This window comes from Chrysochloris asiatica, unplaced genomic scaffold (genome assembly GCF_000296735.1).
Source record: "Chrysochloris asiatica unplaced genomic scaffold, ChrAsi1.0 scaffold00021, whole genome shotgun sequence".
NCBI classification, from domain to species: Eukaryota; Metazoa; Chordata; class Mammalia; order Afrosoricida; family Chrysochloridae; genus Chrysochloris; species Chrysochloris asiatica.
Genome location: NW_006408539.1, coordinates 2,133,186 through 2,148,308, shown reverse-complemented (window position 1 = coordinate 2,148,308; position 15,123 = coordinate 2,133,186). Strand labels below are relative to the sequence as shown.

Below are 15,123 nucleotides of genomic sequence, written 5' to 3'. Positions count from 1 at the left end.
TAGTGGAAAGGATGGGGTTAACTTGGCCCAGAAGCAGCTCTGGCCTGGGTTTGGGGCCTGTGGGGACTGCTCACTGCCCTTTGCAGCCTGGAGCAGGTGGCCGGCACAGGGACAAGGTCCTCCCTCAGCTTGTCCCTTTGCCTTTGCTCACTAGTTAGATTTCATTATCCTCGTCTGCTGGCCTCGGCTGTTGCTGCAAGTTGTGCTCTCAACTCTCCTCCTTCCTGCCTGCCCTCACCCCTGCCCCGATACTCCTTGTACTTCCTGGTAATTCTATCATCAGGCATTTGATCCAATTGTGGCTCCAAGGTTTCCCAGGAGTAGCAGATGGAAGGCATCAGAGTCCCCCAGTGAGTTGGAACTCAGCCTGGGTTTGGCTAGGGGTGTGTGAAGCAGTAGATACATGTTTAACTCCCCCCCCCCCCCCCCCCCCACACACACTGAGTAGGGGACGGGTCTGTTCTGTACCCTGTGCATTTTCACCTCTGAGCACCATACCTGGCCTGTTGTGTGACTATAGGGACGAGCTCAAAGTAAACCTCCTGTGGGCAACTTGAACCATACATTCAAGTGTATGTTAACCCTAACACCTCCTATTTTAGTAAGCCTTTTCACTATCTGTGTGTACTGCTGTTGTTGTTAGCTGCTGTCTAGTTGGCCCTTGACTCATGGCAGCCCCATGCACAATGGAACAAACTACTGCCATTGCAGATTGGACTTGAGCGATCCATAGAGTTTTCATCAGTTGAGATCTTAAAGCTGATTTCTACACCTTTTCCCCAGTTCATTTTAATCTGGATGCTCCACTGGTACCTGTTCAGCTTCACAGCAACACGAAAAGCTCCTGTGACAGACAGGTGTTGGCGGTGCCGGGGTGCATTGGCTAGGAGCTGAACCTGGGTCTCCAGCATGAGCGTGAGCATCCACGTGAAGGACTGCCTAAAAGGTCCCACTCTGTGCCATCTCATCGTCTCATCAGATCATTTTAATATTGCAGTGTACACAGCACAGGGTGCTCATTCCCTAGCGGCAGATGGACAGGCCAAGGCTCAGCCAGCTGAAAAACTGGCCCATGCTCAGAGTGATTTCGGAATTGACTTTTGAGTCCAGCGGTCTTCTCACTAAACCACTCGGGTCTCTAAGCCTTCTGTTTAAACATAACTAAACCCCAAAGAAATAGAAATGTAAGGTTTATTCTGAGCAATTATTGTATATGTATCTAAAACCACCCTTCTGATTCCAAAGAGGTGTACATATCATAAAGTAGATTTCTTAGATTGAAGGTTGTAAAAGGAGTAGGAATAGAAGATCAACCATTGGGTAATCTTAACATGACTGACTAGGTCCGTTGGCCCTTCCTTTTTACTGAAATCAGCTGATATTGGGTCACCAGGCTGTTTCTGGTCCCCACAGCAGCTGACCTTTTGAAATTTAAATTAAGTAAGCCTGACTTCAAACCAGAAAGAAATGAGCTATTTGGGGTGAAAAAAACACCTAACAAACCAAAAACCAAAACCCTGGCAGGATTAATTTGGGATCAGGAATTTTTACAGTTAATATTTGGTTTTGTGGGTAAGAAACACGCTAAAATCAAAGTAAGGTGTCTGTTGTGAATTTTTCTCCTTGACACTTCCAAGACACGCATCCAGTAGCCCGCCTCACCGGAAGTGCTGTACCATCCGTTCACTTCCGTTCAGCTCTCTAAATTTAAAGTCTGGCGTTCCACAATTCCAACTCCTTCCTTCCATGGATTTGAAAAGTCTTGGCCTCTGTCTCGTAGTTTCGATCTTGTAGACCAGAGAGTCACCAGGATTCCTGAAAATTGGCCTTCCCCCATGCCAATGGATCCAGTATTCTCCAGCGCGCTCTTAGCTTCTGAAGATTATTGAAACGAATACACCACCTCCCACTATTTCCAATCACCATCCCTTCCGCTTGGTGTCTTGGGATTTGCCTTTCAACGCCACAATTAAAATTGCTTGATACAACTTGTTATGTTGTAAGACAGGAACAAAACACCAACAAAAGTGGAGGTTTGGTTCCTTTAACAATGGTCTTTGTTTCTCCCATTTACCCACTGCCCCTTTTATTTTCAGAGTTAAAGGGAGCTAGGAGGCAGTGTTGCTAGGGGTTACAGGAAGGTCGTGAATGGGGGCGTGGTACAGCTGAGGGTGGAAATCTGAGTGACCCCTCTGTGGGGTTACTTCATCTGGGGTGCTTGGCTGATTATGTTCCTCTCTTGGTAATATTAATATGCAGTCATGACTATTCGAGCTCTCATAGACCCTCAATGCTTTCCTGTAGGACACACCACTCCTTTTCTGTACACTTGCAGATGGTTTTAGCATCAATGAACACAGCTTCCCTCTGCCTGCCTTCCTCCCCCTTTGGATGAATTTATTTAGCTCTCATCTCAGATCATTTACAGAGGTGAATTTGTATGCATAACATTTAATAAATATTTCTGCTTTACAATCTCCACACACAGCAATCCATACTTAGAAACATTTATACCGCATCACTGCCCTGGAACTAGTTTTACAGCTAGTGAAAAACAAGACCTCTGAAAAATCGATTTGGATTCACAGCAAGCCCATAGGACAGAGTAGAACGGCCCCATAGGGTTTTCTAGGTTATTAGCTTTGTGGGAGAAGACTGCTGAGTCTTTCTCCAGAGGAGCCTTTGGGTAGGTTTGCTAGTTACATAATACACAAATCCCCTCAAATAGAAATCCTTGCAGGTGCTTGCATTCCAGTCTTGCTACTTTCAAAAGTCCCTGTGTAGTCTTCCTTGGTACTCGATTTCATTAGTAACCTATAACTAAATGGAACAGTGAAAGGGCACCACTCTCGGGCAAGTCTGGTACATCAGGGCACTAGCCAGGATTGGCTGGTGGCGCTGGTGTCCATTTGACAGGAGACAGGATTAAACTGGTGTCAGAAAAAGGCAGAGACAGAGCAGATTACAAAAAGCAGACTCTTCCGTCCAGACCTAAAATCTGATCTGACAGCCCCAGCTCCCTAGGAACCCATCTTTCATGGAAGAGTGAATTCCTGAAATTCTAGGCCATACATCCTAACAGTGATCTGTCATCCCCTGGTCTATGCAAAAGAAATATCTCTCCCAGGCTGGGGTGGAGCAGGTGAGAAAACAAGGGGTGGGAAGTCACTGAGGTGATTGATTTTGGCCACCACCAAGTGGTGTGAAAGGAGGAAGTAAAACAAAAATTACTCACAGTAACTTTGAGGTCTTCCCGACAAGCAGTCAGGGGTGTTAACAGTGAGAATTCTTTGCTGGGAACTGCTCTGAGCACCCTGCTTGATCTTCCCAAGAGGGAGTGTTTGGGGGCAGGAGAACAGCTGGTGGGCGGTGGGGTAATCACCCTCACAGCCAGGTGTTCATAAAACTTTAATAGCAACTCCACAGAGCTTCATCCGATAGCCCTGTTGTTGTCAAGTTAGGTCCTGTCTAATTGGTTCCAACTCATGGCAACCCTCTGTACAATATGAGTACAGCAAAACACTGCCTGGTCCTGCCTCCTCCTCAGAGTCATGGCTGGGTTTGGGTCCATTGTTACAGCTAGTGTGTCAGTCCATTTGGATGAGTGTCTTCCTCCTTTCCATAGTCCCTGGAGAAGGACATCATCATGCTTGGTTGGAAGTATCGTGGGTTCAGTTCCAGACCACTGCGATCAAGCAAATAATAGAGTCATAGGAATATTTTGCTTTCCTAGTACATATATAAGTAATGTTTACACTATACTGCTGTCTACTATGTTTGAAATATTGTGAGAATTACCAAAATATGACAGAGACACAGAGTGAGTACGTGCTGTTGGAAAAATGGTGCCAAGAGACTTGCTTTATGTAAGGCTTGCATACACCTTCAATTTGTAAAAAAAACACCCTATCTGCTAAGTGAAATATAATAAAACGAGGTATGCCTGTACTTCACCAAGTGTGATATCTTTCTCCAGGGACTGGTTCTTCCTGATGTCCAAAATACATGAGATGAACTCTCATCATCCTCTCTTCACTTCTTCCAAGACTGATTTGCTCATCCTTCTGGCAGCCTGTAGTACAAGTATTTTCAATATTCTTCACCAACACCGTACTTCAGATGCATCGATTTTTCTTCAGTCTTCCTCATTCATTGTCCAAATCCAGCCCTCCTCATTTCCACTTTTAAATCAACAGACTTCCTTTTAAGAAGAGGAAAAACTAAGTAGTGGCCTATTTCTCACTTGTACAGTGGGGGATGGGGATGCTAGCTTGAGGCGTTGGAGAGGGGAGGCATGTATGGGCTTGTGAGGAGACCCTCCCTACCTGAGGAGATTGGTTCTACCTTTGTTGAAAGGAGAGCCTGAAAGTAGTAAGAAATGACAGGAAAAGGTAAAATGGCTGTATTTTTATAATTTATGGGAGACTAGGTACAGAAGGAAGGGGCTCTCTGTTGGGCTCCACCATCACTTCCCTGCGATCCTGTGGTCATAATAGTTACTGAGTGGATATCAGGCCCCAGTGGCCTCAATAGCAGACACGACCTTTGAGAGCCTGAGAGGAAAAGGAAGGACCTGGTAAGGATCATGAGGTGGCCAAGACAGCTTCTTTGGCATACACAGGAACAGTGGAAGAAAGATTTGGCTCTAAGAGACTAGTGAACAACATAAATGCTATCTGCTCACAAGACAAGGCTAGCTTGGACCTTAGGCTCTAATACCTGGGAAACATGGCAACATAACTTTTTTTTTTAAGTTATTATTGTGAATTTAGTGATAATTTACATAGGAAAACATCAGTTTTACACTCATCATTTCATTGCAATGATTGCAATCTCCTCCATGCCTCATCATTCAAGAGTATTTGCTTCTATTCCCTCTATTTTTTGGGGTGTGTGTGGTTTGGATGTACACAAAAACACTCAGGAATATATAATCATTTAAACAACCAAAGGGCACATTCTGCAAGCCTGCCTCCTGGCCACCAGCACACAGCCTTTCTCTTTCCATGAGTCTAGGAGTCCTCAGCTGCTCTATCTCTCCAAGACCTCATATCTACCTCCATCTCTGGTGTTGTTGCTTCTCTGGACAGGGTCCCATATTCCACTCATGCTCTTCTCCTTTGATGGCCTAGGGTCCTCTGTTCCTAGACTGTAAGATTAACTACTCCCTCTCTTTTGTTACAAAACTTCTACCTTTACAAGGCAACATAACTTTTTAAAAATATATATTTTATTGTGAATTATGTGATAGTTTACATGGGAGAACATTAGCTTTACATTCATCCTATTGTATATTGTTTCATTGCCACGGTTACAATCCCTTCCATGCATCATCAACCAACCAAAGGGTATACCCTGCAAGCCTGCCCCCTCCGGTTGTCAGCACACAGCCCCTCTCCCTCTCTGGGTATAAAGTCCCCAGCCGCTCCATCTCTCCATGTCATCATCTCTGCAATGTAACATTTTTTTTTTTTTTTTTTTGGAGAAGGAGCCAATGCTAGTCTTTACTGAAACGACGAAAAATGTTCAGAATGAGTTGGTGCAGGGGCTCAGTGAGCTAACTGATGAGGCACCAGCTTGCAATGGGTTCCACAGTTAGGGCACTGCTGGGCATCACCTTTGTGCAGCCCAAACCAGATAACAGCACTGTTGTCTTCTTCACAGATGCAGCCCACAATTCGCTTGTTGGTGATGGCGGGGACTAAATTAGGGTTGTCCTTGATGCCTGCTGCTGCCTTTGGAGCAAGCATATTGTATGGATCCTGCTCTTTCCATGCAGCCATCATGACCTCCCTCTCCATTCCGGTGGCCTGTTCATCGTCAGTAGGGACACCACCTCCAGACGCCATCGAGCGCACTGTGGTGACCCCATTGGGACAGCGGGTTCTTAAGGCCTGAGTGGCCAAAGCTCCAACTCCGCGAAGTAACCTTGAAGCCATAATGTTCGCGACAAGCAGCAACACTTCCGGGAAGAGGATTCAAAGACCAAGGGAACATAACTTTTAAAAGGAGAAATCATCAACTTGAGCCCCACTGCCAAGGACAGATCACTGAAGGGTTTCGGACTAGTAACCAGGTCAAACCAAGGAAGCAACATCTGAGGTACTCAGTGCCTTCACAGGAAGTTAAGGTCCAGCTGCAGGGCCAAGGTCACACAAACACAAAAAGTTCAGGGGGTTCTGATCTGACTGCTCCTTTACCCCCATTTCCACCAATCTGTATTGTCTGCAAGTTTTTACTCCAGGTCTGAGCTGGCTCTCCCTCTTCTATAAGGGATTGCAGATTCTCTATCCAGGACAACAGTGACAATAACAAACATTTCCCCAGTGGGCTCTTCAACTTCTCTCCCTACAGAAATTCATTCTCAGGACAGATTAACCTCTAGCTTCTTCACCAATGGGTCAAAACTTCTTCCACCTGGGTTTCATCTCTTTCCCTTGAAGAGAATTTCTGTTGTAGGTTCACACTTTTCCTGATTGTCTCATCAAAATGGGGTGGACCTTTGTTCCTGTCCCTTGTGCTCTACTCTGAGTCTAGCCAAGTTGGTGAAGGAGCTCATGCTAGGGAGATGTGATATTCCTTCTTGTTAAAACAGAGGTATTGGATCTCAATGGAATGGTTTTGACAGGAGATATTTGGCCACCTTGCAACAGACAGACTGATGGTCCCTGGGTGGCACAAGTGGTTTACAATTGAGTACCAACTCAAAAGTTGATGATCCACAAAGATTACAGTCAAGAAACCCCTATGGACAAGTTCTACTCTGTAGCACGTGGGTTCCCATGACAGACTGGATGGGAGGGTGAGTGAAGAAGGATTTTCTGTGGGAGCTTTGTTCACACCACTGTGGGTGGGGATCCACCACTTACCACAGGGCTGACTCTGACCACTTTTTGTCTAATCAGGGCCCATTAGATTTTTAACAGATGCGGTTTTGGTTCTACCACCCTCCACATATGTAGGTCTTCATAGTAAGGAATGATCAGAAGGGTGCTCCCTCGCTTCTGACCTAATGTTACAAACCTACAGCCTACCCCCTAGTCCTCTCATTAAATCAGTGGACACTTGGCAGCAGCTCCTTCCACTTTCATTTGCAGACTGAAATTTCCTCTGCATGCACAAGGCTGACTGAGCTCATTGCCAAGGCTAATCAATAAATCATAGCCTAGGGCCACAGGACCCAAATGTAAAATGCAATGTCTGGCACCACTGGAGATAAAATGAATTACCTGTAATTTGGTAAGCAGGCCATCTTGATTCCCACTCTATTCTGGTGACTTTAGTGACTGATTTTTCTAAACTCAGTTGAAGTAGAAGGATGTTCAGGTTCAGGGTCTTGAGTGAAACAAAAGTGGCTGGACCAAGAGATAGATGATTGAACCATAGCACAGGCAGGTGAAGAGAAGAACCTTGGTTCCTGGTTTCTCGAGGACCTGAGTTGAGTTCCTCATTCTATTCCTTGCCCTGAGATGCTGGGAGATACTGATGACATTAAATTGATTCCAATTCACGTGTGTCAGAGTAAAAATGGGCTCCTTACATGTTTTTGATGAAGTTGGTGGTTCAAACTCACCAGCTGCTCCTTGAAAACCCGATACAGGGTCCCTATGAGTTGGAACCAACTCACTGGCATTTAACAACAACAATCAATCTCTTTGGAAGGAGCCCTGCTGACACTGTGGGTTAGGTGCTGCTCTGCTAACCACAAAGTTGGCAGTTCCAACACACCAGATTCTCCTTGGAAGAAGGATGAGGCTGTCTACTCCTATAAAGATTTATAACCCTGAAAACTTGAGGAGTGATTGGAGGTGTCCAACCTCTGGCCTTTTGGTTATGAGCGGAGCACTTTTACCACGTGAGCTCTTTGTTGTTGTGAAGTGCCATTGAGTCGGTTCCAACTCATTGTGATCTTGTATAGAGTTTTTGAGGAGTGGCTGGTGGATTTGAACCGCTATCTTAAGGTTAGCAGTCTCAGTGTCACACCAGGATTCCAGGAATCCTTGTTAGGGAAGATCTTTATCTTTGCTATCTCCTTCACTTGACAAATACAACAGGCACCGCCTACCTGTGCACGTCCCAGTGCTCAATGAGAAGACATGGACACACAGGAGACTCACTGTTCACCTTGAGCAAGCCCCTCCTAGGGGAGTGAGAGGCAGGCTGTTACACACAGCTAGGTGGGCTGTGCTTGGCCACGTAGCTGAATGCAGCCCTTGTTAGGTCACTGAGACTATCCCTGGCCCTGGGCAGGGGTGGCTGTGGTGGTTGTGTTCTGTCAAGCTGGTTTGACTCATAGTGACCCTGTATAGGGGTTTCAAGGCTATAAATATTTACGGGAGCAGAAAGCCTCATGTTTCTCCCTTGGAGAAGCTGGTGGATTCGTACTGCTGACTTTGAGGTTAGCAGCACAACACATAAACCACTAAACAGCCAGGGTAGTGTTGGCTGAAAACAAAATGCCCATTTTGTAATGCACAGAAAAGAACCAGGTGAACATACACATAGTTTTTTTCAATGGAAGTCTAGGATCCATAAAACTTCAGGGGTTAAAAGTAAGAGCAGTTCACATGTATCTATCATCCTCTGAACACACATCTAACCCACCATTTCATTGGCTGGAAGAATTACGTACTCCTTTGCTGTGAGTTAACCACATGGAATCAACAAACGCCACTAGCTTCTTATCTATAAAACCAAAACCTACTGCCATCACGTCGATTCCGACTCACACAGACCCTTGCAGGATGGCGGGGAATGGCTCTTTAGGGTTTCCAAAGCCACTCTTCAGCTCTGCCTTTGAAGGAAGAAAGACAGGAAACCATGAGGCAAGTGCAGAGGTGGTGGGTAGGCCAGGTATTAAAGACAGGGAGAACTTGCCAAAAGGACACTAAGCTTCATCCTGAGAGGGGCTAAGTGTCTGTCAACATTTCAGAAAGTAGGCTGGAGACATGTCCAGGGCTAGAAGCATTCCAGGTTAAGGAGACAATAAGTCATGACAGGTATGGGTTTCACTTCAATGTACAGAAAACCAAAATCCTCACCACTGGACCAATAAACACCATGATAAATGGAAAAAAGTTGTCAAAGACTTCATTTTGCTCAGATTAACCATCAACACTCATGGAAGCAACTGTAAAGAAATCAAATAATGTATTACATTAGGCAAATCTGCTTCACAAGACCTCTTTAAAGTGTTCAAGAGCAAAGATGTCAGTTTGAGGTCTAAGGTGTGCCTGACGCAAGCCACGGTATTTTTAAATAATCTCATATGCATGTGAAAGTTGGATAATGAATAAAGAAGACCATAGAAGATTTGATACATTTGAATTGTGCTGGAGGAGATTATTAACTATACCGTGGACTGCTAAAAGAGCAAACAAATCTGTGTTGGAAGAAGTACAGCTCCTTAGAAGCTTAGATAACCAGACTTTGTCTCTCATTCTTCGAACATATTATCAGGAGGGGCCAATCCCTGGAGAAGGACATCATGCTTGGTAAAGTGGAGGATCAGCAAAAAAGAGGAAGAATTCTCGATGAGATGGATTGGCACAATGGCAGCAGCCATGGGCTCAAGTGTAGTGATAATTGTGAGGTTGGCGCAGGACTGGGCAGTGTTTTGTTCTATTGTGTATAAGGTGGCTATGAGTGAGTGTCCCAATCCACAAGATAAGGGCTCGTACTCATCTTTGTTGTCCAGTGCTACTGTAACAGAAGGAGTCCTGGTGTGGCGTTATGGGTTAATGCTCTGGAATGCAAAGTCAGTTTGAACTGCAAGGTCGGTGGTTCAAGCTCACCAGCTGCTCCTTGGAAACCCTGTATGGGGTCACTATGGATTGGAACAGAATAGATGGCACTTAACAACAATAACAACACTATAACAGAAATACCACAAGTAGATGACTTTAACAAACACCTATTTATTCTCTCACAGTTTGTTGTTGTTAAGTGTTGTTGAGTTGCTTCTGACTCACAGAGACCCTGTATAGGGTTTCCAAGGAGCGGCTGGTGGGTTTGAACTGCTGCTTATTCTACAGCATCACACCAGGACTCACAGTTTAGGAGGGTAGAAGTCAGAATTCAAGGTACCAGCTCTAGGGGAGGCTTTCTGTCTTTGTCATCTCTGAGGGAAGGTCCTTGTCTCCTTTAAACATCTGTGAGTCTGGCATCCCTTGGTGATTTCCGTGTGTCCTGGCATCAGTCTTCCTCTGGGTCTAGAGTGTTCACAATTCAAGGACTCTGAATCTAAAGGAGATGCTTCACTCCCAAGTCTTTTTTCTTGTTGGTATGGAGGTTCCTCTGAATTTTGCTCACTTATTTAATCTCCTTTATATCTCAAAAGAGATCGACTCGAGACACAACCTAATCCTGTAGATTGTATCTTGCCTCATTAACATGTTGTTGTTGTTAATATGTTATTAACATGTTGTTGTTGTTATTATTGTATCTTGCCTCGTTAACATGTTGTTGTTGCCATAGAGTTGGTTCCGACCCATAGCAACCCTGCATAGGGTTTCCGAGGCTGTAAATCGTCATCTTTCTCCTGCAGAGCCACTGGTAGTTTCGAACTGCTGACCTTGTGGTTCACAGTCTGATTGGTAACCATTACGCTACCAGAGCTGCATATTAACATAACGCTCCATATTAACATTACGCTACCAGAGCTCCATATTAACATAACTGCTACTAATTCTAGGAGCCCTGGTGGGTTATCCACTGGGTTGCTAACCAAGTGGTTGGAACTCACTGGCTGCTCTTCAGAAGACAGATGGGGTGGTCTGCATCTGTGAAGATTTACAGAGATGTTTTGGAGCAGCTCTGCTTTATCCTAAAACAGGGGTGCTGTGAGTTGGAACTGACTTGATGCCAGTGGGTGGGTCACTAATCCTGCCTCATTAACATCACAAAGGTGGGAATTTACAACACATACAACACATAATACTCAGATTCCTGGCTTAGTCTAGCTGATGCAGATTTTGGGGGTGCAGAGGATCCCTGGTATGGCGCTGTAGGATAAGCACTGAACTGCACATTGGCTGGAACTGCAAAGTCGGCAGTTGAAACTCACTAGTCGCTCCTCGGAAACCCAATACGGGGTTGCTATGAGTCAGAGTCCACTCGATGACAGTTAGCACCACAATGCTGTAGAACACAGAGCACTAAATTACAAACCAGAAGCCACCAACTAGATGTGTGACCTTGTATCAGCCACCCATGCTCTTTGAAGCTGTGCCCTGATCTCTGAGGTAAGATAAGGTTAAAAAAAAATAAGTCTTGATTTTATTAAAAGTCCTAGAGGGCTTTGAATGAACTGTCCACTAGCAATGTAATTAATGTAATGAGATCCAGTTGGTAAAAACAGCTGTGGCTCTTCGCCTTCCTATGGCCAGGGGACATTCGTAGGCTGGATAAAGGCTCACGCTCACTGACTTTATTGAAAGTTTAATTACACCAATGGCCTCGTGTCCTTGATCTCTCTGGATGTTCTCAGTTGGATCAGCAGGCCCAGGAAGGTGTTGGAAAAACTTGACCAATGTGCCTCTCTTGCCCTTGGTTGATCTCTGCCAGGCCCAAGTAGGGTAGTCCTGGGTAGGAGTGTGGAGAAGGTGACATGGGCCTTGGTCTCACTTGGCTCTTAGTACCCTTCTACTTTCTGCTAGCTTGGAAGCACCCATGGTTGGGTTGACTCAGCTCCAGCCCAGCTGGGCATTTGTCTAAAGACTTCCCTGATGCCTTCTCCTCACAGATTTTCCTTTCCTCTAGGATGGGATGTGTGAATAGATGCTGAAGGCTCCTCATGCCCAGGTCAGAGATACAGGTGTTCAACAAGGACAGCTGAGGCAGGCCAAAGAAGGTGGCTGAGTCAAGGCTCTGCTCAGTTGCAGGTAACAGAGCCCACTATTCTAAGGCCACCTGATGATGGAAACCAGGTCAGGAAGTGCAGTCAGCCTGATCAGGGACTAAAATCAGGGAGAAATCTGACCAACAGTAGGGTAGTTTCTCTCTCTGTCTCAGTCATCTCTCTGTGCTCCTGCTTTATTTTTCTCTCTGTGATGAAGGCCACATGATGAACTAGGTAACCACATAGTTTCTTGGTTGGCTTGTCCTTAATTCAAGCAACCAGTAAAGACTGACACATGTCTCTGAATTTTAACTCTAATTTTCCAGGAGAAAGTGTGATTGGCCTGGTCTCCTTACTCCATCCCCATCCCCAGCCCTGGTCTAATCTTTATGTTGGAGGTATGGGGAGGGGAATGAGGAAGCTCACCAGAGTACAAACAAGGATGCAGGGACCTCCCCTGTGGGCACACCGACTCCACAGCACACCACCACCAACACCATATTGTTGTTAAGTGCCCTTGAGTTGGTTCCAACTCATAAAGATCCTGTAGAGGGTTTCAGAGCCTGTAAATCTGCATGGGAACAGAAGCCTCATCTTTCCCTTGCACTATTGATATAACCTTGTTTGTTTTCTTTTTATTGTTTAGCAAACATTTTATAGTCTTTTCTGCATGCCCAATATCGGACTGGCGTAAGGGATTTACATGGCACCTAACAACAACAAGAAGTGATTTACATATTGAAAGTTAGTTAAGCCTTATAATGACTCTATAAAATAGGTATTTTTATTATTCCCATTTTGTAGATAAGAGAACTTAGCCACAGAAACGATAAGGACCTTGTCTTAGGTTGCAGAGATTATAGATAGTAAGTACTAAAGCTGCAATTCCAGCTTCAGACTGCCTGGCTCTGTTGTCCTAGCTCTGAACCCCCTATATTATGCTAACCTTGGATAAAGTATTGAACCTTTTTGTGCCTCAGTTTCCTCATTTGTAAAATTTACATAACAAAGACTTCACCAATGGTTGTGAGGATGGCAACTGCAGAGCCCTGATCCTCTGCTCAGACCCAGGAGTGGCGAATACCCTGCTTAACACTCAAGATGGGTGGCTTTAAAGACACAGATTTATTTTCTCACAGTTAGGAAGCTAGAGGTCCGAATTCAGGGTGTGACTCAAGGGGAGGGCTTTACTTGTCTATTTTACCATCTAGCTGGCATTCATTGGAGTTCCTGGCCTCGAGATTCTCCTGTCTTTGTGGTCGTCATACTGTCTGTCTTCCCTGTGTTTGTGGTCACTTGTCTCTGTGTCTACACTGCTAATTAGCACTGGACTGCTAATCTCAAGATTGGCAGTTCAAAGCCACCAGTCACTCCACGGGAGAAAGATGTGGCTGTCTGGTTCCCGTAAAGATTCACAGCCTGGGAAACCTTATCCAGGCTCGCTATGAGTTGGAATAGTGACTTCGGTTTGATTTTCAAGAGGATTAGATTTAGCACACACCCTTCATTGACACAGCCTCCTTAACATAGCAAAAAATAAAAACAAAAACAAACCCCACACCCCTGTTTCCAAATGGAATTGCATCCACAGACATAGGGAGTAGGAATCTAATACATGTATATTTTTTTGAAGGGGGGGGGGCATAATTCAATCCATAACAGAGCCCGTATGTGAGGAAGCAGACTTTTTCTTTCCTTCCCATCTTCCTGAGCTGCTGGCCCCACACCCTGCTGCCCCTACATGTGTTTTGACATCTCCTGGGGGTGGGAGCTGGGAAGTGGCTAAGTCTGAATGTTGACATTCTCAGCTCTTAACCTTGACTCTTGTTTCATTGTGGTCTTCTCTCGGGCAGCTACACAGCCAAAGAGCCCGCTAGGCCAGAGAAATCTGAGGCCCTCTGCTCTGTGATGCACTAGAGTTCTGAGTGAGCTGGAAATGATTGCTTTCCAAAGTAATCCATCTTGAATGTAGCGCCATCACCCCCATGCAATAACCACATGAATAGGAGGAGGATGAAGCTAGCATGTAAAGCTGTTGACAGGCTCAGCTTTCATAAGCAGACCCTGATTTAATAAGGAAAGTAATCTCAGGTGTTAGATCTGCTCTGCCTCAGCATGTATGCTTTTATTATTATGTAATAATAAAGTAATACGGTACATGCTTCAAAATATGAGGGCATATTGTACCAAATAAGATCTTTATTATAAAGTTAGTTTCTGACTTACAGCGTATTCAAGTTACACCGAACCACACTTCCATTGGTCCAGAGCCCTGGCTTAAGCCAGGGACCACCGTGCTACATATAGTATTGCAGCGTGTATGTTTATGTTGTTTTAGTTAAGTGCTGTTGAGTTGGTTCCAATTCAACAGTGCTGTGTAAGATCTCTGAGGAGCAGCTAGTGGGTTTGGACCCCTGACCTTAGGGTTAGCAGTCCAGGGCTTATCCTATAGCACCGCTCCAGGACTCCATGTATGCTTATGTGTAATGCTTATTTATGTGTAATGTTTACAACCTCCAAACACAAGTAAACATTGGATTTATAAAGATACTGAAATAAACATAAAAGACAATCATAATGCAAACTAAAAGAATAAAACCGCATTGTAAGTAGGTGTTATTGTTGTTGGTAAATGCTGCCGAGGTGGTTCCAACTCACAGCGACCCTGTATAGTGTTTCCAAGGAGCAGCTGGTAAGCTTGAATATCCAACCTCATGGTTCAAACTGATTTTGCAGTCCAATGCATGAACCTGCAGTGCCAGGACTTCATGCCAGGACTCCATTGTAAGTAGAGGACTACCTATATAGCGGTGTTGTCTCACCTCTTCTGTGAGGTTCATGTTCGACTAACTCTTATGCAAATTTACAGTTATGTTGTTGCTCATTGCTGACCAACTGACTCTGATTCATGGAGTCCTAGTGTGGTGTTATAGGTAAGCACTGGACTGCCAATCACCAAGTAGACAGTTCAAACCCATCAGCAGCTCCTTGGAAACCCTTTACAAGGCTGCTATGAGTTGGAACCGACTCGATGGCACTTGACAACAACATATATAATAGAACAAAATGTTGCCTGGTCTTAGATCATCATGATTGATAAATCCACACTATTCTGGTGTACTCCACGGAGTTTTCATTGGCTAATTTTTAGATGTAGAGCTCCAAGTCTTTCTTCTAGTCTATCTTAGTTGGAAAGCTCTGTTGAAATTTACCATGGTTGACTGGTGGTATCTGAAATACTGGTGACATAGCTGCCAACATCGTAGCAACATACAAGTGACCAC

General features: G+C 44.9%; 1 protein-coding gene across 1 annotated transcript; it reads right to left on the bottom strand.

Moving 5' to 3' along the window:
• Nucleotides 1–5,549: 5,549 nt before the first annotated feature.
• On the bottom strand, nucleotides 5,550–5,939 carry LOC102820460 (cytochrome c oxidase subunit 5B, mitochondrial-like). Its single transcript, XM_006837494.1, has one exon. It carries the CDS (start codon nucleotides 5,937–5,939, stop codon nucleotides 5,550–5,552), a length of 390 nt encoding a protein of 129 aa, XP_006837557.1.
• Nucleotides 5,940–15,123: the final 9,184 nt, after the last annotated feature.